This window comes from Haliaeetus leucocephalus, unplaced genomic scaffold, assembly GCF_000737465.1.
Source record: "Haliaeetus leucocephalus isolate CR32 unplaced genomic scaffold, Haliaeetus_leucocephalus-4.0 Scaffold162, whole genome shotgun sequence".
Taxonomy (NCBI): domain Eukaryota; kingdom Metazoa; phylum Chordata; class Aves; order Accipitriformes; family Accipitridae; genus Haliaeetus; species Haliaeetus leucocephalus.
The window spans coordinates 2,391,934-2,417,803 of NW_010972598.1; the positions used below are offsets into that span (position 1 = coordinate 2,391,934).

The 25,870-nt window shown below is 38.9% G+C and overlaps 1 protein-coding gene across 2 annotated transcripts in view; it reads left to right on the top strand.

The window, feature by feature from the left end:
• Positions 1-1,000: 1,000 nt before the first annotated feature.
• RGS7 (regulator of G-protein signaling 7) overlaps positions 1,001-25,870 on the top strand; it is a 261,391-nt gene continuing 236,521 nt past the window's right edge. For both annotated transcript variants that reach the window (XM_010562608.1, XM_010562609.1), the window contains exon 1: positions 1,001-1,096. In XM_010562608.1, coding sequence (XP_010560910.1) covers positions 1,019-1,096 — 78 coding nt within the window. In that variant the 5' untranslated portion in view covers positions 1,001-1,018. The remainder of the gene's footprint in view (positions 1,097-25,870) is intronic.

The window sequence follows — 25,870 nt, forward strand, 5'->3', positions numbered from 1 at the left end:
TGCGCCGCGCCGGGCTCCGCGCCGGGCTCCCTGCCGGGCCAGGCGGTTCTCCGTCCCGGCCGTTCGGTGCCGAGAGCCGCGCACCCCTGGACGGACGCAGGGCAGGGCAGGGCAGGGGGAGCCGGCGCTGCGGGCGAGGCGCGGTGAAACCCGGAGGCGCGAGGTCGGGGGGGGGGCTTTGGAGGTAAGTGTTTGGAGTAGAGCTCAGCCCTCCGGGCTCCCCGCAGCCGCCGGTGCGGTCTGTAGATGGAGCGCGTTCTTACACCTGCGTGCAAAGCCGGAGCTACGGCACGACCCGAGCTCTTGCTTCGTGCGGCTCCCGTGTGAGCGGGGGGAGGGCGGGGAGGAGACGGGGCTGGCGGCGGAGCCGGCGTTTTGCGGCGAAGTACCATGAAAGTAGGTGAAAACAACCGGAAAGGGTTTCTGGCTTGCTTCTTCCTTTCCCCCCTGTCGCCTGCCTCCCTCCGCCGGCATACGTGTAAGAGCACACACGTGCTGGTGATTTAAGGAGAAGTTTAAAGCGTCCGGTTTGCTTTGTGCGCGTTCGGGGCTTGTGAAAGTTGCTAGCTACGGCCTGAGCCGCGAGGAGAGGGCACCGCTGAATGCTCAGCCGTGGGCTGAGCCAGTCCCCCCAGACCTGTGCTCCGGGAGGTGCGGAGCATCCCTCGGGGAAGCCTGTGCGGGCGAGGAAGGAGCGCTTTGCGAGCAGGCGGCTGCATGGTAGGGTATGTCAGGGAGCTATTCGGAGTGACAATTCATTAACGTCCAAATTAGATTAACTTACTACATTCATTATTTACAGGCAAAAGAGAGTAATGACAGTCAGTGGTGAATTAGCAGCTTCGCTCCAATGTAAATATCTGTTGGAGTAAGAGCATACACTGATTCTGATCACATGTTGGTAGAAAGTCAGGTCCATTAATCGTCAGGGAAGGAAGGAGACCTGAGGGGATGTCTTACTGAAACCACTTTTACCTTTTACAGTGCAACGTTCAAAAGCGGATCAGATCTGTGGGACATGGCACAAGGAAATAATTATGGGCAAAGCAGCAACGGGGTGGCTGACGAATCCCCAAACATGCTGGTGTACAGAAAGGTAAGCCCTTGTGCTTTTTCAAAAGCTGAGGAAGGGACTTCAGGAAATGGTGAAATCCTGGACGCTTTTGCCTGGCAAGTGCGGCCATTATTTTTGCTGTTTCTCTCCAATTTCACGAATAGATGCTGCTGCTGTGCTTTGTGTTGAATGGAGCAGTGTGATTTCGGAACACGATCACCTGCCAGTAATTTGGGATGTTTTGTGTCTATTGACATTTGTGCTGCCTAATGCAGTTTAAATGGTATGTGCAAAGTAGATCTATATCCCAGGTACTACTAGATTGGAAAATGACTGGCTCTGTTGGTTTAAATGGTAAAATACACACACGTGTCAACTTTGCATCATGTTCAGAAACAGTTGGTTTTCAGTTTGAAATACTTGATGTACTTCATTCATTTTCTGCATTGATACATATGATATGTGATGGTGGCAATGTGCCAGAGACTGGAACACAATTTGAATTCAAGTGTTCGCTTGTAAAATCTATTTGTAAAATGAATTCACGTATTTAAAGCTAAATATTAACTGTATGGTACAATATTTTGTATTTCTGTCTCTGGGCAAAGATTTTCAGAGTGCAGGCAAGCCAGAACCGTTAACTTATTTCATATGAGGGGAAAAAGTGATTAAAGATATTACTTATCTGCAGTTGCCACAACCTAAAAAACCCCCAAACACATACACTCCAGGGATTCTGTCTGGGAAGGATTTCTAATGTAGTTATTCTAATAGCATCAATATACAAATTTCCAGGCACTGAACTCCAATAGTGGGGCTTATTTAGCCACTGTGCTTTCACTTCAGTGACAGTAAGTGCTTGGGGATTTTGAGAGTGGGTTTTTTTACATGTTTGTTGTTTTTTTTTTTTTTTATAAAGCTTTAATTGCATTTATCAAAAAAGAATAACAAAATAAATTCTAATAATAATGGAGAAAAAAACCTTTGCTCTGACAAGCTGAAATACATAATTATGCAACTACTTGTTTATTCCTAGAACACAGTGCTTTCTAACTTGTTTGTGGTTGTTTTTATCAGGTGGAAAAAATCAATATTTTTACTTTGTTAGAGGCATTGACTTTTCCTTTTGCAAGTTAACTGTAATAGAAAGCATCTGATATGTACTCAGTTTAGTCTTTGAGGTGAACTGAGGTATCATCGGTAACTGTGGTAAGTATTCTTTTCCCAGAAATTAAAAAAATAGACTCAAATTGAAGGCTGATGCATGCTTTTTTCTCTTCCTATTTTCAAATACGTTGCTGATCTCAGTTAGTTGGTTGTACTTGCTATTTTGAAAAATTAGGCTCTTTTTACATAAGTGAATGAATTTATGAAATTAACCTTGGTTATCCATCTATGTAAGAATGCACACCTAGAAAAATATGGGCTTACCTTGCCGTTAACGCCACAAGTGTGTTTGAAAACGCAATTGTATGCATGAATTTATATGTGAAAATATACTGCATATATTAAAAGCAATATATCAAAGCTCATCTTGTTCTTCATAGGTTTTTGATCTTTCTAAACAGAATCTTTCCACATTTGTCAGAAAGAAGTCTTTTCTCATCTTATTTAGTACATGGAGGGGGAACGCAGAGAAACTGTTTCTCTTCTGCTGTGGTGACTTCGTCTGAGGAACGGGTCAAGCTTGTGACCCATTATATTTAGTGTGACCTTATGCCAAAATTTAACATTACCCCTAAGCAGCCTCCAGACTGAAATGGAACTGCCGAGGAAAGTGATGAGAATCCTGGTGATGCAGGGGAAATTTGAAAATGGGGAGCAGGGATAGGGCACAAAACCTCAGGTGTATGCTCAGCAAATCAAAGCATCAAACACCTTTTCAGTTCTCTCTAAATCAGCGGTAAAGGGATAATACCAGTTTCTGTCTTCCAGTGTAGCAGTGCTCCTTCCCTTGTTATCACTAAAGTGCAAGTGGTACACTGAGTATTAAACTTCTGAAGAACGCTGACCTTCTACAGCATTACCTGCCATATTTATTTTTGTACATGTCAATTTATTTTTGTAGCATGGTGAATCAAAAGATCATTTAAGATTGTGCACACTGGTGTTAGAGTACTAGAGAGAAAACCAAGTAGTCCTTCCTCTGGCAGTATTCAAGGAGTAGGCAACAAAATAATAGAGAACTTTTTAAAAAGTTACCTGCCTTTTTCTGCAGTATGATATTGCTGTAATCAAATGTGTTATAAATTCTCTGTCTAGAACTTAACAGGAGGATAGTTAGGTGGAAATCATTTCACTTCAGAATATATAATCTCTGAATATAATTCTTGATAGCAACAACTAAATCACAGGATTCCTGTAATACATTTGAAAACACAATACTCCTCTGTCTGTCATTGTGTTGGAAATGAAAACACTGTGCAGAGTGAACAAAGAACTCGATCTGCCAGCTTCATGAAGGACTCTTTTTTTTTTTTTTTTTTTTTGGCCAACTGGAAAAGTATTAATAGTCGTTAGGAAAAAAAAAGTGTAAGCATGCTATTGGCTGGCTTCAGAAGGAAACTGGATTTGAAGTCTTATATTTTGAATAACGTTGCTGAAATCCACAAATGTGGAAATGCTTTCTTCCAGTAGTTTATACAACATCAACTCATGGAATAGCACACATTTTGTGGTATGTGTACCTGCAAGGAATAGATGGGACATCTCTTACTACTTGTGTTAATGAAGAACTAGAGTGAAGACCATTACTTTGGCTATAAAACACAATTTTGTAATCTGGTAATTCTGCTCGTCTCTCTAACTTTCAGGCATAATCTGAATTAACTATGTTCTAAGCTACATGGAGTTACAGCCCTGGGTTTCCTAAATCCTGATTCTGTCAGGAGCATTTTATAGAAAATTCTACACAGAATGAAGTTCTGGTGTTTACAAATTCAGTAGTTAAGTCTTGAATCATTACAGAATCATTATTGCACTTTAAGTAAATTGCACACTCTTGACAAAAAAGGCTGTTCTATTTTTTTAAATGTATTTGGTTTGTAATTAGTTACTTATTTGAAGGGTTGAAGAAAGATGGATTATCAAATTATAATCTAGAGTAATATAGAGTGTAGATAGCCTGTTATTCTCATAATAGCTTGTATTCCTAGACAAAGAAGGGTTTCATTGCATTCTGCTCTCAGATATGATTTTTTTTTAAAGTCAGCATAGGATAACTAAATATTCAATGCATACATAACTTAGAATTATTTATTTGAATCTGTGATGGAAAAGACAACAGCACAGATAAACAGTTCCTTATATCATTTTTACACTGCCTTTTAAGATGCTCGTGTCAGTGTTTTTATGCCTTGGGGAATACTTTTTTATTTTAACAGAATGTCAGCTGCATTATTCTTTTTGGCTATCACCCTAATTATAAAGTAATGACATGTGACACATCATTGGTACTGACATACCTTAGAAAAAGCCCTAAATTTTTCTGCTAGTAGCCTGAGGCAAACATGAAAAATGTAAAAGCCCTGCTTTTACTTCCTCTCCAACAGAGTCCATTCCAGTCAGCAATTAAAAGAGATAAGATGCTAGAATCCATAGTATTTTAACATCACAAGTTGCTCATACAAAAATCTCAGATTTCAGCAACACTGACTTACTGCTGCAAGCTACATCTTAAAGAAGAAACTTGGATGTAATATAAGGCCCATATTGTGCAGCTTTTCTAAGTTTCTGAGCCTGACCTGCCTTTTTTTTTTCCTTTTTAATCTCATGCATGGCACAAATAATTAAAATAATAAGAGGCGTCTTTGAGGAACTTCCATTTTAGACCTACTGCTGGTCCTGCTAAACCTTTGCTTATCTGTCTGGTCTGTACTTTGCTTACTTTTTTAGTCAAACGTATGCTGCAAGGATTAGGAGTTCTAATTTGTAAGTTTAATGGTTATTGTATTGCTGTCTGAACTAGCTTCGTTTGAGAGGTGATAGCTTTATTTTGTAGCAATAAGATTAGCCTTGTCTGAATAGTAATATTCTTGTGACTGAGACTTTGATTGTCTACCTTCCTCACTGCCCCGAGTGTTAAAATAGCTTTTGCCAAAGCTGATTAGAATTTCTAACAGTTGGGCCTTTCAATGCTGTAATGACGATAATGAGGTGTTTGTTCTGTTCTTGTGACAATTGTTGAAGGTCATATATGCCAGTACTCATGTATAGCAAGTGCTGAATTTGTAATCTCAAGCTCCTTCTTAGTTTACCATGATCATAGAATCATAGAATGGTTTGGGTTGGAAGGGACATTAACGATCACCTAGTTCCAACCCCCATGCCTTGCGCAGGGACACCTTCCACTACACCAGGTTGCTCAAAGCCCCATCCAACCTGGCCTTGAACACTTCCAGGGATGGGGCATCCACAGCCTCTCTGGGCAACCTGTGCCAGTGTCTCACCACCCTCACAGTAAAGAATTTCTTCCTAATATCTAATCTAAATCTAACCTCTTTCAGTTTAAAACCATTACCCCTCGTTCCATCACTACACTCCCTGATAAAGAGTCCCTCCCCATCTTTCCCGTAGGCCCCCTTTAAGCACTGGAAGGCTGCTGTAAGGTCTCCCTTGGAGCCTTCTCTTCTCCAGGCTGAACCAACCCCAACTCCCTCAGCCTGTCCTCATAGGGGAGGTGCTCCAGCCCTCCGATCATCTTCATGGCCCTCCTCTGGACCCACTCGAGCAGGTCCATGTCTTTCTCACGCTGGGGGCCCCAGAGCTGAGCACAGTACTCCAGCTGGGCTCTCATGAGAGCAGAGTAGAGGGGGACAATCACCTCCCTCGACCTGCTGGTCACGCTGCTTTTGATGTAGCCCAGAATGCAATTGGCTTTCTGGGCTGCAAATGCACATTTCTGGCTCATATTCAGTTTTTTATCCACCAATACCCCCAAGTTCTTCTCTGCAGGGCTGCTTTCAATCCACTCATCACCCAGCCTGTATTTGTGCTTGGGATTGCCCTGACCCATGTGCAGGACCTTGCATTTGGCCTTGCTGAACTTCATGAGGTTCTCACAGTCCAGCCTGTCAAGGTCCCCCTGGATGACATCCCTTCCCTCCAGCATGTCAACCGCACCACACAGCTTGGTGTCGTTGGCAAACTTGCTGAGGCTGCACTCAATCCCACTGGCTGTGTCGCCAACAAAGATGTTGGACAGCGCCGGTCCCAATACCAGCCCCTGAGGAATGCCATTCGTCACTGCTCTCCACTTGGGTGTCGAGCTCTTGACTGCAACTCTTCGAGTGCCACCATCCAGCTAATTCCTTATCCACCGAGTGGTCCATCCATCAGATCCATGTTTTTCCAATTTAGAGACAAGGATGTCACGTGGGACAGTGTCAAATGCTTTGCACAAGTCCAGGTAGATGAAGTCTGTTGCTCTTCCCTTATCCACCAATGCTGTAACCCCATCATAGAAGGCCATCATGATCTGATATTCTTCATAGAAGCCATACTTCCAAAGCGTGATAGTTAGCAACTGTTGTTGTAAAGGAGAAATAGCCATGCAGTGACAACACTGAGGAAATAGTGACCACCATCTTCTAATAACCATTCTCCTCTCCTGTGCTTGTACCAGAGATGACTTCCAGGGTAGTGTGCAGATAATAGTGTGTTCTCATGTGTCTTTTATCAACTGCTGCCTTAAAAAAGATTGTTGGAAGAAAATGATATCACAGATAACTGTATTCCTTAGAGCCTGTGAGACTAAGGAAGGACATGGTAGGTGGGATTTTTCTAAGTGCTGTCACCCACTTTGATAACGGAAGAATTAGTCTGATACTATGCATTTCTGAATATACCATCACAATCTATGGAGGCATCTTGCTCCCAGTGTAAACTACTGAGTTTGTTACTACATTACAAATGCCAAAGTACTAGAGGTAAGTGTGATTGTTTTTGTCATTGTTGTTGTTTTTAAATTAAATTATAGTATACCTCTACATTATGCAGTTTCTTCTTCCAAGAAGAAGAGTGATACTGTTGCCAGTCTTGGATGCTGGGTTTGGTTTTATTACAACATTCATCATTATAGAATTGACGGAGAAAGGTCCGCATTTGTGGACCTCTGAAATTCCAGCTGTAGGAAGAACAGAATTTACCTCCCTATCCACTGTGAGTGTTATGAGGATGTTGTCATAGTTCTGGAGTAGCTGGCTGGTAGTGAAGTAAGCTATTACATAGGTAATACTTAGAGGGCAGGAACGTTAATACTGAAGGACAGAATAGTTGCTAGATACTGTGGAGTGCCTTTCGTGTGGTGAGACTGCACGTTTCCCTGTACGGTCACACCCTCATGTTTTGTATCTATCCCCTGTGCAGTGATTCACTTCAACGCTGTATCCTCTCCTGGAACGGTTGTTGTTAGTACTAGGCGTAGCATGTATGTGTTGGCATCATTTGTGATAAGAGCAGTATAAAGGATTTGATTGTCTTCACAACTATACAGAACCACTGAAAATGCCAAGGAAACGTGATTAAAAATACGTCTGTCTGAGTTTGCAGGTGGCTAGATCTGCGAGAGGGGCACCTGCCCTGTGTATTTGCTTTGGTGATTCCTGCTGGTGTTTTCCACCCTTTCTGTTCTCCTCTTCCTTCCACTAGGTGTAGAAATGTATCAAGTGATATTGCAGTGAGAGGTTTACTGCTGCATGCTGTTCTGAGCTTGATGTGCTCAGATCACTGGCATTACTGTCAAATGGAAAAACCCCACAGAATTCTGTGCTACCATGTTACTTCCTTTCTCCATCCCACATATGCTGTCTGAAAACTCTATGTGCCTGTTTTGATTGTGCATTGTCATTTTCAGTTTCTCTGCTTCTTTCCTTTGAAGCAGTCTACATTTGTAGCTATGGAAACAATGATGCTGTTGATAGTGACGTGCAATACGGAATCAGAAATTGTTTGTTTTGGAGTTTTGAGTTTTGTTTTCTTTTACTTCAGACTTACAACGTTCTTTGTGGACTGAAGGAATTTTTACAGTAACCTCTATCATATGATAACATTTGACACATTCCCACCAAAGCTGATATGAGCTATAATGAGGCCACGTTAAAATATTTGCATGTAAATACAACTTGCACTACACCAGCTTCTTCAAATCAGTCTGTAAAAGCTGCTAAAAGAGAAGAAATTGGGCTTATGAAGTGCATTTACAAATCTAAATCCCAGGTCAAGCCTAGAAAGAACAGAATAAAATCACCAGCAGAATATGTTCAATTGTTTTTTACATGCTATAAAACTTTTCCGACAGAGCGTTGGGGAAAGGTAAAGACTGCAGATATATAATAGAGAGTGTGAACAATAGCTGGTTTCCAACCATATCTCTAAAAAAATAAAGCTTTTACAAGAGAGATGCATATAATTATTCTCTGTGTTACAGGTGGGTAAACTGAGGCATGATAGTGACATGTCAGTGTCAGAGCAGTGGAAAAGCTAAAAATCCTTTTCTTTGGTAAAATAGAGCAAGCTATTTTCTACAGAAGAGGGAGCCATTAGGGCTGAGCTTGCAAAATACTATCCCGAATGGCTTCCTTTTTTTTTTTTTTTTTATAGAAACACATTGCAGTGGTAGGGGGAAGAAATTGGAAATATAGGAGGATACCTTTTGTCAGCTTTGATCAAGGCAAGAAGTCTAGATTTTAATAGCGGTAATATGAACTTTACAAAAGTGAATAAGGGAAGAAAACTTTGAGGGTGACATTAGGAGTTGGAGGAGATTGACCACTTTAGAAAAACATCTTCAAATGAAGCTTTGAGATTATGGTACAATGAAGAAAAAGTACATGTACAATTTCCCATGGCAAAGGGATCAGCCGAGAATTTTGATTTTTGGTCTTGATTGCCACCAGCTATAAAAAAGGTTGGAGATAAAAAGGTTGAGCTAGTTATTAAAGTATGTGTCGGTTGTAAGAGTAACTGGAAGAGATGTAGCGGGAATGAGGTTGGCTGGGAAGCCACAGGGGACATTAGTCCTTGGAGCTGAACTGTCTGAGAAGCAGAGTTGGGAACTGTAGCTTCATCTGGGGAGTGAGAACTGCCTGGGGTTAGTGCAGGAGAGCAGGCTGGCTAAGAAATGGAGCTGTAGGAACAGGTTTAGGAGCATCTCATGAAGCTATTGTAACCGTCAGTGAAGCTTTTACTAGATAACATACTGGCAGGGATGGGAGCTTGGCATTTGGACTATTTAGCCTCCTAAATTTTGGGGCCTGTTTTGTGCTCATGTGTGGTTATGTGTTTGCAAGCTTCCTTTGTCAGATGCTGCTATGAATCTCTGAATTTGTTTGTAATGCTCTGTGTATCTCTGAGAAGACAGCATTATGGGCTGAGTTTCAGAGAAGCTGCTTTGTCTGTGAAGGTGATCAGGGCATCAAATGCCAGAGACATCACTCTTGCTTTTTCTCACTGTTGTTATCTGCACTTCCTTCAAATATACTTCTGGCTAAAAGTTTATTGCTGATGAACAGGAACTGGAGAGGTGACACTCTAATGTATATTTTATCCATATTTGTTTCAATGAAGATGCCTGTTTTTCAAGATTTTTATAATTGTGCTATCTTTACTCAGTTGACATCTTTGATAGCCATTACATGAAATTTGAAGTGTATTAGATCCACAGTGTTACTCAAATGAGAAATCCTTTTAGGGAAGTCTTTAAGAATTTATCATGTTGTATTCATATCAAAGATGTGCTGGTTTAGTTCTGAAAAACCTTAAGTAACAGCCAAATAGACCCCAAGGACAATCCAGATAGAAATTTATCCTTCACAGTGAAATCATCCTTCTCCTGGCCTTCTTGTACCATTTTTACTGAAACTGGGTAAAATGGGAATTTTGAAGCTGTATTTACTCTTCTGCATCACTTCCACTGGAGTTGTGCATTTGCTTTCCTCTTCCTTTGACCTGTGCTGAATCCTGTTTGACTAACAGAGTGTGAAGTTCTAGGGAGGAGGTATTGTGCCACAGAGGACGAGACAGAAAACAGGGAGGCTCGCTTCACAATGCAGTTCAGATGTACAAGGATTATCCAGCTGAAAGTGAAAATTGTTCCCGATAACACCAAAGGAATTTTTTTTTCTTTCTGTTCCAGTTATTCGTGATGACGTAGATGGTTGTATAATGTGAATGTACATGTATGTACATGCATATGCACTTACAGTATTTCAGCAATCTAATCTAGCAAATGGATTGGCAGTTATAAATACCCTCTGAGCAGTGCAGAGTCCTGCTGCTGTGGGACAAGCAGGGGCAGTGGGGTGGGTCTGCTTTTGTGACAGAGTCTGTGGGGTCAGGACTCTTACTGGCATGTCGATTTTGTGGCCGTTACGCTTTTGTGACTGTTCTTCATTGTTGATTAAATAGCAATCCACATTGAAAAAATAAAATATACATACAGCCCCCATGGAATTTATTTGGAAGGAATATTATGCCAGCCAGGCCCACTTTTACTGTAATCTGATTCTTGATTCATAATTGATCATAATTGAAAAAACATGAACAAAAGGTTGTATTAGAGGACATTTAAATATATAATAGTTTTTGACAGCATCTCATGTATGTGATGTAACACTATTGTACTTTGTCTTCCTCATTGTAAAAATGAATTGCACTGAAGTATCTTGAATAGCTGTTATTTAAAAGTGCCCTAAATTCTGGTGGAAAACCACAGTTTTTCTGATCTACTTTTACCTCAGGATGAATAAGCAGTTTACTGAATGCCTTTCAAAAGGAAGACATATTAGTGGTTCTTAACACCTACACTTCTCTGAACCACAGACTGTAAGAGGTATTAATCTTCTGTGAGCTAGATTCTGCCCTCACATGTAGATTCACAGCATTTCTTGATATGAGCAGGAGCCATACAATTGCATTTGGTGTGGAATCAATATCAACAAGAAGAAAGACAAAGCTTAGTAATAAACCCTCAAAATTACACGAAGTTGAGGCAGGTGTTTTATGATAAGAATTCTCTTTATGTTGTACACTTTCGTCTGTATGGAGGAGAGAATATAGAACATTTTGTGGCTGTACCAGAAACCCCCTGACGTTGGCACATTTAGTGCTGCAGGCATTTAAGTGTGATCTGAAGAATAAGTTCAAAATCGTAAACCAGGATGGCTTCTCAGTAGCAAATGGAAAACTTGGTGTATGAATAATGCTATCATACAGGGCTATACTAAGATTTCTGTATGACTGGAGTAGTTTATTTTAGCTGTCTTCTGTAAAATAGGTGGTCTGCGGTGTACTTAAACTCATCTTAGTGAAATTCTGTGAAGATCAGCTGTTTATTTTGTACACAGTACCTTAAATTTATCAAAGTATTACAACAGATGGTAAAGTGCTATGGTCACAGGAATGCAGTTTTAGACAATTAGAATACTATAAACAACAAGAGTTCTACCCAGCTGCTCACAGTATTACTAGCTTTCAAATGTCTCAGTTTAAGAGTTACTAAGCAACGACAAATCTCATTCAAGTCACTAGGAGCTAAAGGTTTTTAGTACCTTTTCATAAATCATGTCTATTACTCTGTGGAATCATCACACTACCTGAATGAAATACTTAGATTCTGGCTCCTGTGGTCTGGAGGGAACATCAGTGTCCGTCAGAGTAGAAGTGCCATACTAGTGCCCAGTAAAGTTAATGCACTGGTTTGGTTTCCAAGAGAGAGGAGAAATACCTTTGGATTGTTTAAAACAGGGGTAAATGATACAGTGCTTTATCTGTGCTCGTTTCTCAAAAACGTGTAGTGCAAGAATAGTATCTCTGCTGTAGGAAAATCTTTTCAAAGTTTAAGCAACTGTTCTGTTCTACAGACAGTTGTGACCTGAAGCCCTTAGGTTCATGTACAGTGGAAAAAAATAGTTCTGATCTTGCTTTCTCTTTACCATCAACTCCACTTCTATAACATTACTTTGGGATGTTGAAGTTCATGTTCAGGTGTTTACTAAACACACTGTCCTGTTCTTATATTGAGGTAGCATTCGTATCTTGTTTTGAGGTACATCCAGAAGAAAAGTGTGTGGACATGTTCTATTTATGTAGTTGTGTTTGTATTTACCTGTGTTGATGCATCTGTAGCTGTCATGCCATTAACATTTTAACAGAAACTTTGGTATATAGTTAGTCAGGCAGGCCATAGCCAATGCTATAGTCTCTGGGATTCTTTCAGTTTATGGTTTTTTCTTTCCAGGAGTTGAGGGCTAACTTTGATTCCAGGACACTGGACTTGACAATCCTTTCTAGTCCTGTATTCCAATGTTTAGGAGCTCTCACTGTAAACTATGGAAAATCAGACATGTTGTACAGGTATAAACGTGTAACCGTGGATTGTCCCTGAAGGTTCTACCTTTCCTTCCAACCCTGATGTCTGTTATCTAAATGAAGACAAACACAGATGCTGAGATGTCAGTTTATGTTGTCTGGAAGGGTGTTAGCACAGGACGTTGACTTACCATCTTTTGTTTGTTTGTTTCTTTTTACATGTTTTGAAGAACTATACTTCTTGCTCCCCCTTCAAACAGGAATTCTACCCTTTGAGTCCTGTGAAATAGTTTCTTTAAGTAGATCATTTCATGGGGCTTATTTTTGGTTGCTCTCGGCAATATTAAAGGACGTGGAGTAGGTTCAAGGACAAAACACTGCATGTGAGGCACTGAGAGAAAGATATTTAGCATCGCATCATTCTGTCACTTGCAATATGTTTGTCTTCATGTGAGCCGTAGCACCAATTGCTCTGTCTGACGAGTATGGCAAGATAAGCAGGGTTGAATGAGACCACCAGGCTTGTGCAGGTGCTTCTGGAAACGGTGCTGGAGATTGCCTAGGTGGTCCTCTTCCCCCGGGGCAGTGACCAAACATCCCACAGGGATGCTGAGAGGGGTTCTCTTGAGGAAGGAACGAATGCTGGTCTCATAAACAGTCTTCCATGCTAAGTGTTGATGTTGGTGTCCTGGTCAACTTGTTGATCAAGTCTTTTGATGGTGGTTTTACTTCACTGGTGCTCGTTCTGCAGTTTCCAGGGAGGGAAGCCTCCGCTGTCGCCATGTGTTCATCAGCCAGCCTAAACGCTGCTGTTTGTTGCCTGCACTTGTGTCACGCAAAGGAGGCTGCTGGGCTTAGCGTTCTGTTGGCAAACTGAAAAGATAATTTCTGTGCATAAAATTTACAATCTAAATATAAAGCAAGAGGTGGGGGAGACTAGTCAGAAGAGGCTAAGTCTAGGTAATTTCCATTTTTTCCCTCAATGCATGGAATGGTCTTTGCATCACCTTCAGAACAGTATTTGAGGATCACCAAAATGGAAGTGAAGCTTGTTACAAATTCACAGTCATTCACCTGATTTAGTCCAAATGTCAGTGGTTTTGTTCTTCGTTATCTTGGCAGGCTTTAGCAAGAGGAAATATTTTCTGTATGTTCTCACTTTTCTCCTTTATCCCACCTTTTTGACCTTTTCATATAATCCACATAGACATGGTAAATGGATTTTAACTGGGTAGTCCACAGTTGACATGAATATATTAGCATCAATTTAAGTTTTAGCTATGTTGTTAGTTACATTTAAATATTTTTGTCCTGTTGTTTTTGCGAGCTATCTTGAATAGTACTTACAAGATGGACTACTTACATGCTTATGTATTAGCCAGTTAGACTTCAGAGTGTTACTGGAAATGTTCAGTGTGTTGTGTTATTGTGGCGTTAGCTATCCTTGGGACGGGTACTTTCTTGAACATTTGAAGCATGTAGTAGATGCAGTTGAGGGGGAAAATTCCCCTCTCGCTTTTTATTTTTTTTAAGCTAAGTTCTTTCCCATTTATCTTGTAGAAGTAGAAATGAAATTTTACTTTATTTATGTGGCCCTAAGCTCAGAGTAACTGCTGTTCTCACTCGGGTTATTAAGGTTAATTCCTTGAAAAGTATTGGTTTATTAGGTTAATTCCTTGAAAAGTACATGGTTCCTGCGTGGCTGAAATGCTACAGAAGTTCTTACGTGGTGGTGTCCTGGTGGTAGCATGCTAGAGGTGTGACTTCCAGCTTTTTGCCACTGAAGTAGGCTATATTGTAGAATGAATTAGATGAAACATTATGTTTTGTGTGTATTTTCCAATTTCCCTTCAAAGCAAGTAAATGTAATGATGACTTTTGCATGAATTGCCCTTCTACAAGCTAAGTAAGTTTTCATAATTGACATAGCAATTGTAACATTAACTATTAGTGCAGTGAATGACTTCTGACGAGTGAGAATAAATGAGATAATAGTCATTAGCCAGTGTAACACCGTTTTCCTGAAGAAAGAGACGGATGGTGTCTTGAGGAGAATACAGTGGGAAAGCAGTGGCAGATAGCGTGTTATACTGAAATGCAACAGTAGCCATAGTTTTTTGCTAATGCTAGGATGGTCTGTTGCATCACTCTTCTAATCTGTCAGATCTCAGCTAATTTCTTCCCTTTAAGACTGAATGTGATCATGCAGAGGGAGACTCTGAGTGTGAGAGAAGGAAGGTTAAGTCTAGGTTGTGCTGCTGAATGGTTTTGAATAAATCACTCCATATCAAGCAAGCTGAAAGGCATACAGGCACTTTGTGCTTAACTCCTTAGGATGCTGATAAGTAAGAGGTAGATATTATTTTAAATAATACATGAAACAACATTTATCTTAGTAAACATCCCCTCCCCACTTCTTTAAGTAGGAAGATTGGAACCACAGAAACTCTTCATTTGTGCAGTGCTATAAAAAAAGTAAATTCCTCATGGCTGGAGAATTCTTGTAATCTTACCAGAATGCAGTTTGCTTAAGAGCATGGGGAGTGTCTAAAATCAAGCATTGCTTTTAGAAAATTGCAGTGGGAACATAGATATGAATCATAGTTCTCCTGTCCTGTTTGACAAAATGCTAGTAATTTTGTGCCTCTGTTTCCCATTTGTAATTTGGAGATAATTCATCTGGATTATGAAAAGACATTGAGGACAAGATTAATTATATTTTTGGACAGTGTATAGTGTAGTGACAGCAGTATTGCAATAACGAGTATTGCCATATTTTTGTGATACACCTTTTTTTTTTTCAGTTGTCTTTCACAATTCCACTGTGATTCATTACAGATCTAACCTTTGACTTTCTGACTAACAGATTTTGTATCCCTTTTGAGTGAGATTTCATCAGCCTGGAGAACTTTCTTTGACTCTCAGTGGAGTGTTAAGTGGAGATGCAGTGGCTAAATCTCCAAGTGGTGTGCTGATAGTATACTTTCTAGAGTCATTGCTTCTGTTTCTTTACCTGCTTTGAATTCTTCAGTGAGTGATGACAGAGGGAACAGAGATGTACATGACCTACAGTACAGGCCCATCTGTGAAGACCAGATGGCATCTGTAACAATTTTTCCAATGATTTGGTTATTTTCCCTTCCATTTCCTGTAAATTGTCTAGGGGAAACTCATGTGCTGAAACAAGCAAGAATAATGGAAGTGCTGACCTTTATTGACGGAATGGCATTTTGTGCTCTCTAACCACTGCAGCCTAATCTTACTTCTCTAATGCCTATAAATGCTGTGTTTGAAATAACAACGTAACTCTATGGAATCTGAACACAGGGGTTTTTCATGCCACTAAAAGAACAGAGGGTATCTGTAACTAAAGTGGTGTGTGGGAGCCATATTTGTGAGATTTTGCTTTCCAGCAATTTAATACTAGTCAGAACACTGAATGAGTATTATGGCAAATGTAACTAAAGGGACATTAATCCACACTATGTTTTCCCCAAGCTTTAATTTTTGTAACAGATACTGTAATTGTATCTCTCAGCAATATATCCTAACATTCACTCTGCTGAAGCAGAAAGTACAGCCTTTCAGTCTGCATTCATATGGATAGTGTGAGTTTAATATGAATAGTAATGATTTGAATGAACCTATGCAGCTTCATACATAGTATTCCTGTGAAACATGACTAGACCTGCAAAACAACTGGCTTACTTGTTTCTTTTGGTTGGCATTCATGTGGTTTGTTGTTTTTTTTGTTTTGTTTTGTTTTGTTTGTTCACTAAGACTGATATTATTGGCATCTGTGCCATCACCAGCAGGATGTAATTCCCCAAACTGTGTGTGTGCATGTGTACCCATGTTTGCAGCTGGTATTCTAGCTATGACTAAGTTTTCCCACCCAGTTAAACAGTTAACAGTTCGTTGCTTTATCAGTGTGGTCCTCTCTTCTATTATTACTTCTTACATCCATACATCAAAGTGTTTTGCCTTTGAGCAAGGGAGAGAATCATGTAGAGGAAAGACTATGTTATTAAAAGTTCATGTTCTCTGTAGAACTGCATCAGCAGGTTTGGGCATTTAATAACCATTATTACTTAGCTAGGTCATTTTTTTCATGTCATATTTTGTTGAAGAGATTCAAATATATTCAAATTTCTGACAAGTAGTACTTCTGAACTAGCAACTCCCATGTGTCCCCTCTTAAAACTGTACAGCATTTCTTTTTGGAAGTCTCTCTTCATTTACCTCTTCCACTAACAGAACGGTGTGCTCTGAAATGATTAGCTTTGCTAATAATATAAAATATTTTCCAGTTTCTTTTCCACTTTTCATAAACTTTTATCAAGTAACATTAGAAGCACCTTAGTATGTCAGTTCTAAAATCCATGATACTAAACCAATTTATTTGTCAAAACCATCTTTACCTCTCAGAAGCTGTGAGGTTTTTTTGGTTATAAATGGCAACTCTGGAGTCATAACACTAGAATCAATATCACTTTAAATTGTTTTGTTAGAATGTTGCTGTCTGCTAATGAGGTTGAGTCACGGTCCTAGACAGTGCATGATTTTAAGTCTGATGCTATGTTGGGTTTTGTGCTGTTTCTGGCTGTGTCCAAGACAGGCATCTGACAAATTACAATTTGAGACTGACCAAGCTTTTCCTTCTGCAATCACAAAAACTTTTTATGAGCCATCATACATTTATTTTTGCATCTTTACTTCAATTTTCACTGCTTCAGTTCAGTATGGAGATTTAATAAAAACCTTTTATTAGCATAATTTTATTGCATTGAAATTTAGCCAAGTTCCGTGAGCAAGGAACCAAACTAAACACCCCATGCAGTTTATGTGGACTAAAGAAATGCACCTTATATGCAGAGCCAAGATTTTTTTCTTAGTCTAATTGAAGTATTAGCAATCTAATCAGAGTTGTTATTTGTCCAGTTAGAATACTCCACACAGATAGCTGCTCACATCTATATCCCTAATTATCCAATTATTGCTAATCCCAAATATTAGTATAGTTAAAACTGATATACACAAGCTGTTCAGTATCTATTTCTTTCTCTGGTGTTAGGCTCAATTTTTCTAGGCTCCTTAGGGTCCAAGGGTCAATAATGCGAAGTTATCTTCTAGAAGCATGGTGAAGGATTACATCTGTATCCTGATAGAAAGAGTATGATGTTGATATTGACTATTTCTTCCTTGTTGCTCTTGGAGCTGCTTTTATTTATTGTTTTGTGTTTGCTAACACAGTTGTCCTGCTTGGTCTTTCTTTGTTGCTCCCCAAGTTCCATTTTATATCCAAGTTTTACTATATATGTGGTATGTTCTACCCAGCTCCCAAGGTTGCATTCCTTCACTAGGGATCTGACGATATATGATTTGTATTTTTAGCCCTGGAGCCCAGGTATCATCCTGTGCCGGTACTGTCAAAAGTCTCTACTACCATCTGCTGCTTGAACTTTTGGGGGCTTCTGTTACAGCCCCCTATCTTTCTTCAACAGCCTTCAAACTTCTTTAACATAAGTAATATTTTATTAGCACATCCTTGTCAACCCCTTGTATTAGGGTTATTGAATTTTTCACTGTACAAAACCAACGATCTGTTAGAAAATCTGTGTAGCTACAGATACATATAGATATAATGTTTTGGTAATTACTTGCTGTTAATTTTGCTGGTATGTTACCAAAATTACCTTATAACAGTTTTCACTGTAAAAGACAAATAAGTCTGGTTGTAGATATGAAGGACTTTATTTAAAGCTTCTGATTTTTGCCTTTTCTAAAGTAACGAGAGAGCCATGAGATTTGTCTTATAAATCTTATATAGTCTACAATCTGTGCACCACAGCATACCAGTAAAACGGAAGTAAATATAACAGGTCAAATCTGCTGAAGAAGAAATTCTGTCCATGGCCATTATCCAAAAATAGTCACTCATACAGACTGAGACTGTTAGCGAGTGTAATCTAGGAGGCCCCATTAAAAACCATGACCTTTAGCAAACAAGTGATTATTACCTCTGTCTTCCACTCAAGTCTTATAACTGATGCCTGACTTTGCAGCAGTTTGAACTTTGTAATCATCTTAAATGAATGCAGGTGAAAGACCTTATTAAATGAAAAGCAGACGCAGAATGATTTTGGACATAATTTGAACATCGTCTTGCATTAATGACATTTACAGTATTAATCAGAGACCCTGAAAATCACAGTTGTTGATGCTCAGAATAATTAAAGCATCTCAGCTGACAGTGTTGATGCTCTTGAATTGTGATTTATATGAAAGGCAGTTTATTTGCACATAACTTTTCTTGTGTTTCCAAGTGCAGTCTGTCATCATTGACTATTTTTAAAAAAGGCTGAATTCCAATTCCATTGTGAGAGTGCAAAAATATACATTTTTTTAATATTAATCAAGCAATATTGCTGTGAAAGCTACAACTCAGTAAATCAGCTAACAATTGTAAGTGATATTTATAGAAGCTCTGTTGGAACCAAATATCTTCTTAACCACTGCAACCAATGACTTCTGTTTGTTACTTTTGGGCAATAGAAATGGAAATTCTAAACAACAAAAACTCTCTCAGCTTATTTTAATAATAATCTACAAGGGCCTTTTTCAGTTTTGGCTATCCATGTTTTTTCATATCTTGAAGTGCTCACCAGACTTTGTAGTTCAGTTGAACGGAGTCTTTGATTGTCTGTGCTTCGCTAGGAAGGTGAGAGAAAATGCTTTTTATCTCACAGCCTGACAAATTGATTTTTTTCTACAGAGTACTGCTGGATCTTACAGCTTAAAAGTGTTGTGGTAATGTCCCAGATCTATTTCCATTCACTGTTCCTCAAACAGAATTTGCAGTTTCTGAATTTTGTCTTTTTTTGGAGTCTTTTTGAAAGGAAGGAGAGTTTTTTTAATACACAAAAAGGTAAGGAAAATGTTTGATACATTATTTCATGACTAACTTCAGCAATACTTCCTCAAAGGAGGTGTGTTTATTTTCTTTCACTTTTGAAGTACTTTGAACTCCAGCTTTAAAATTGAGTTGCAGTATTAGATGAAGTTTTGACATGGTTTCTATTGCTTTAGTACATTATGTTTTTATTTTAGAGGAGCTATGTGAGTGATTGAAAACTCAGTTGTTCATCCTTGATTTTACTTTGAAATACATGCTCAAATGTGGTTCTCATCAGTGCAGGTGTCCTCAAAAAATGATGTGATTTTTGCAAGCACTGTTCTGGTGGGTGAATTGATGGATTTCCATGCGCAGGCTAGGTCATGTCAAAAAACTTTGTTTGGCAATATTATCATATTATTTTATCATGTAAAATTGTCTTGCTGGAGAAGAACATGTTTAGGGAAATAAATTACCAAAAGAACTTTGGCTTTTGTTATGCAGATTTGAGGTATCAAATCTATGAACTGGTTGTTGTTCTTATTTGCAGTTGCCATAAAGACCTTGACTGTCGTTCTGTTTGGGAGGCTCTTAAGTTTCAAAATTATATTCTTTCTCATGTGACTCTGTATAACCATTTGCAATCACCATTTAAATTCTTGGTCATCATAAGCCTTGAAATGTTGTAGATTACTACCTGTAGGTATTTGTCAGAACAAGCATTCATGTAGTTCTCTAAGTGACTGATCACTGTAAATACACAGGCCAGTGTGTGCTTGAAAGAGATCTACTGTTCCAGAGTATCCCAGTTGCAGAATAAAATCAAAACCTTTGTATTTAAATAATGGCAGCTCAAAAGCACAAGATCCTGATGCAGTGGTCAAGTCTTAAAACTGCTAGAAAATGTTTTGGCACTATATGTATAGGGAGTATTCTGAACTACAGTTAGAAAATAATAAAACATTTTTCTGACTGCATAGCCATGACTATCTGAAATTTGACAAATATGAATAACATTGCGTACGTCAGAGTAAGTTAGATGATCCTTAAAGGTCCTTTCCAACCTAAACTATTCTAGTAGTCTGTGAAGTCATTGGAAGGTGTGGTTGGGTTTGTTTTGTTTGTTTGTTTGTTTTATGTGTGTTGTTTTGTTTCTTTTTTTTTAACAAGGCTGGTTCTCTAAGTCTTAGCAGTGTCGCAGAGCATTTATGATGCCAAAATGGTAAGGCAGATCCATTTGTTAGTAGGACTACATGGCTACATTTTTTTAGAACCTTCCTGTAGTTCAATGAAGGCAAACTGTATGTAATTTGTCTTTGATACAACAGCTAGCAGATGCAATTTACTGTGCTGCTGAGTTGACTTTTAGCATGATCTGATTTTATACCTCTTGCACTGCAGAATGTTAGTCATAGGAGCAAAACAGACAGGACAAGGTTTTCTAGTTGAAGAATGCAGGTCTTAAGCTGGTGGGTAGAACAGCTGAGAGTGTGGATTTGGAGATTCATTTGTTCCCTTCTGAAATAATTTCAGCACTCAAGGAGGTGGGGAAATTGAGTGCACCTGAGGTAGATATTTTATTTTGGTCTAAGAAAATACAAAGCTGTTCACGATTTCTAGTTTGGGGTTTGGTTTTTTTGGGGAAAGGGGGAGTTTACTTGCTTGTTTCCCCCTGGAGGGTCCATCATGCAACTGCCTAACTATAATAAAATCTCTTCCTAGTTTTTTTCCAGCTATTAATTGTCTGTGTTTTGTAAACTAGACGATATAAACTTTACTCTGAATCAGTATTTTCAAATTGACTTTTTAAAGGAATTTTAATGAAATTGTGCTTTGTTTATTGGATATAAACCCAATTTTGCTGATAGTGATTTTCATTAATGCAGCTTTGCATATGGCAGCATTTGTCTTTTGATGTCTTTCTTGCAGGTGTATTCATTGACATTAAATTAGTGGTTGATACCATTCTGATTTGCCAGTATACTGATCTTAGGCTGCATTGTATTTATATTTAACTACCTGCTTGACCACTGATAAGTATCTATTGGCTTGCCAGCTTACCTGCACATTACTCTATTGATCTCTCTTCTTATCTTGCATCTTGAACTCTTATAGTTGAGTCAATTTATTCCAAGAACACAGAGTACTTTTCAAGTCATTTAAACACACAGCAGGAAGATGATCCAGATGATAGTTTTATCATTGATTTTTATAAAAGTCTGTGAGGTACACAATTAAAATCTAGCTGCAGATAAAGAGATGCATTTGAAGAGATGAGCTTTATATTTAGAGGGACAACAAACAGGTTTTTATCCTCTGTTTCTGAAAACATCTCTGGGTAGGTTTTTTGGGTTTTTTTGTTTGTTTTTTTAAGCAGCACATGATTCTGAGTATTCTTTTTGGGTACTATTTTTGGGGATATGGGAGAATGGCTAAGTTTTCTAGGTTTGTGGGCTCTTGCTATGTAGTATGTAGTGACATGTCAAAAAGAGGTCAAAACCCAGGCCCTTCTGAAACTAGAAGTTTCTCTTTGTGGTGCTTTACCTTTACACTCAAATTTCAGAGGGCTTATGCGGACGCTGCCCTCAACCTTTGATTTACTGTATAGTAGTTCTCATGTACTTTCAGTGTTGTGCAACTCCGTCTGTAGCATTCTTTCACTCATAACGTCATTTCTTCAAAAGTTTGTTTTTCTGTTTCATGGTAACTTGTCAAACTCATTTACACTTTGTTGGTCATCGAGCCATTATTCAACATGGCAAAGCTGAATGGTTTCCTCAAAAGCAGCTGAAAATTAATAGAAATGGAGAGCTTTTGATATCTATGTGAGGTGTGGGGTACATTGCTGGAGGACTGATGGTATTGTTTTGCAAACTTGGAAACAGTTCTTCAGCAAACCTGTCTGCATTGCACCAGGAAGCAAGAGGAGGATAAAATGCTTTTTAATAAGATTACTTAATTTGCAGAGATAACTTACAACTCCAAATTTTGTGATGCTACTGGCAAAGTTTTGTTAGTAAAAGCTAAAGAAGTTTCTGGGAAGTGACTAAATTTTTGTCTTCTCATCGCCTTCCTGTGAAATGCAAGGCCTGTAAGACCTCTGGTGTCTTGGGGCGTTTTCTCATCCAAAGCACAATACTTTTGTCGTTGCCTTATCCTTATTCCCTGTTCTTCATTGTCCTGCTTTTTTTCATCTTGCTCTGTCTTGCCATATTCCAAATAGGTAAGCTCTGTTCAGTAAAGAAGCCTTATGTCTGAATTTCTCAGTATGTGAGTGGGGTTCTTCTAAATCAGCTGGTAAATAATGATGTACTCTAAAACTCTTGAAAGAGCTTTTCATCAGGAGTGTATGCTCTCCCTGCGTGCATATGCAGAGCTGGGAAACAGATCACCTTCTTAAAATGTGAAAGTGGGTGCAGCCACAAAGTCGCTTGACAGGAATGCTGTGAGATGATAGGATGTACAGATGGCTGATTGCAACTGTATCAGTTGAAATGTGCCATTTGCCATCAATACACTAATACAGGGGTGGAAGATGTTAAAAGTCTCCCCAGTCCTCTCCACCCGTTTCCTTTTGTTGTTGAAATCTGTTTGGAGACATATTTTGAAGAGGAGAAACAGAAGGAGATGCACTAGAAATAAAGAAAATATTACACTGGAAAGGTCCTCTTGTCTTGAGATGAGAGCCCAGATTTATATTTAAAATACAAAAATTACTGTTTGTGTAGAAAAAGGCAATGTGACTTTTTCAGTACAGCTTTATGAAACAGAAGACCTACCCTTTCTGGATAAAGGAAAGGGCTGTGGCTTGCAGTAGTGTTCATGTTGGTGCTCCATGATATTATCTTTCCAATAGGTTGAGAATTACTCTTAATGATCACTGGGATGTTCAGTGACATGATTCTGAAAAGCAATAAAATAACTAGATAAACAAGCAAAGCTTCACTGAATATCTGTCTTGCTTAATGGTTCTTCAGTGTTCCAAAACATTTTATCACAAGATTGATGTTTGCTCTTTTCTACAATTGATTGACTTTGCATTTCAGTACTTCGGCTTCTGATCATAGGATCACAAAAATATTGTTTGAAGAAAAATACTCTGGCGAACATCTAGTCCAGTCTCCAGCTCAAAATGACTGTTGCCAGCACCAAATCAGGCCAGCTGCATTTGCCACCAGTTCTGCATTTGTGAGCAGCAGGGAAGAATCACAGAGGAGTTAAGAACTGTAGAAACAAAAGCAAGAGAAGTGGTCTGAACAGATTTGTATGAGGTTTCTTTGTTGAAATGTTTGGATTGATAAAACTGACTTTTGTTTAAAATCTGAGATCTTTTTCATATGAGGAGTTTTAGAACTGCTTTTCTTCACCACATTTCAACTTTTAGATGCTTCAGCAGATGACATTTGTTTATTCAATCAGTGTGTTGGAATTCTATTTGGAGGCAAATGCAATATGTTAACATGCAATGAATGAAATGAAATGAAAATTATCAATTTAATTCAGATAGAAAAATCTGTGTGCTAATACTCATTTTATAAAACATGTTTTATTTCTGGCAAGGTCCTCTAAGCCATTGTAGTGTAGAGTAGAAAGGTGTATTTGTAGCCCAAACTAAAAGATATTTAGGGATAACTGCTTATTCTGCAGGGTCTTTCTATTTAAGCTTGGGGAAGCCTTAACAGTCTGTGTCTTAGATCCCTACCAGCAAAGTGGAAGAAATGTGTTATGTTTACCATTCTACTGTCTTATTACACTCTAAAATTTTTAGACACTACTGTATTGGAATAGCTAAATACATAAAAATAATAATATTTCCATTTAGAATATATCTATGATGTAAAACTGAAGAAAAAGCAGCTACCAATTTTGCAATACTAGGATGATTAATTTGAAAGACTGGTATGGATCCCCTTGTGTTGTATGCTCACTGATACTATATTCCTCTTCAAATCATGTCTGTAAACTCAAATCTAAATCTAACGTGAAAAACCTAATTTTAGTTATTATTCAAGAGTTTATGTGTATATGTGTGTCTCCACATAATTGTGAATTATAATGTTACTTGAAAATATGGACTGCTATTAGTACAACTTTAATTGCTCTTTCTTTCCCTGCTTAACTTTGCTTAAAGTAATCTGAAACCAGTTCTGTTTAACGTCTTCCTTTTTCTGGTTATTCATGAGAGTGGATGAACTGACTGGTTAAGCATCTGTGCCTTGCAAATCTGCTGTTCTGACAAATAGGTGTAATGGTCTTGTCTGCTTAGTGAAGTGCGAAGCTCCAGCCAGCCTAAGTTAATTTTGAGCCAACAGAGTTATTTGTGCATAAACTAGTGGAAGATTAATAGCAGCAGCTTTTACTAACTCTTTCCTCACCAGTTCCTGGGTGACACAAGAAAAAGTCCTTCAGAGCTCTGCAGTAACTGGTTGTCCACTGTCATAACAAAAGACTGCTAGTATAGAACTTCCTCTTTTGTAAAAAAATTACATTATTTTGTCAAGAAATTCGAAGTAGCAGACCTCCCACACTCTCTCTCCAAATATATCTTATGTCCAAAACATGCCAAGATGATAGGAAAAACTGTGGCCAGTTACTTTCTTAGAAAATGAACCTACTCTGTAGATAACTCTTCTGAAACTCATAATCTATCTTCTCATAGGGAAGGCAAACATTAGTTTATTGTCTATTTGATTAGTTAATATTCTCTTGCAGAATGTCTCATGATTGTCTTTGGCTTGTGGAGTCCGTTTACATCTGCTCCAGCTGATGGAACTGTTCCTGGTACACATCCTGTGGAATACACTTTAAAGAGCGCTGCAGCGCTGCATGCAGATTATCCATGTCATTTATCTTTTGGCACATTCTCTCCTTTGCACTAAAATGCTGACAAATCTTGGTTGGCTTATTCCCCTGGTGTTTTATATCGGTGAAAGGATCTTTGGCAAAATTAATGCCAACTATTTCATAGGCTGAGAAACTTTCTGCTATATTCCCTGTTTTGTACAAAGCAGCATGAGGCTGCTGTGCTCCCACAGTACTTCCGAAGAGTGTCCTGGTTTCAGCTGGGATAGAGTTAATTTTCTTCTTAGTAGCTGGTACAGTGCTGTGTTTTGGATTTAGTGTGAGAATAATGTTGATAACACGCTGATGTTTTAGTTGTTGCTAAGTAGGGCTTATCCTAAGTTAAGGATTTTTCAGTTCCCCATGCTCTGCCAGCGAGGAGATGCACAAGAAGCTGGGAGGAAGCATGGCCAGGGCAGCTGACCTGAACTAGCCACAGGGATATTCCATACCATAGGACGTCATGCCCAGTATATAAACTGGGGGAGCTGGCCAGGAGGGGCGGATCACTGCTTGGGCGTTGGTCAGGGGGTGGTGAGCAATTGCATTTTGCATCATTTGTCTCATCTTGGTGGTGTGGGGTTTTTTTTGGGGGGGGGGTTCTTTTTTTTTTTGTTATATTCCTTTTAATTACTATTATTATTACTTATTATTAGTAGTATTATATTTTATTTTACTTTCGTTATTAAATTGCTCTTATCTGAACCCATAAGTTTTACTTTTTTTTTTGATTCTCTCCCCCATCCCACTGGGAGGGGGAGAAGCGAGCGAGC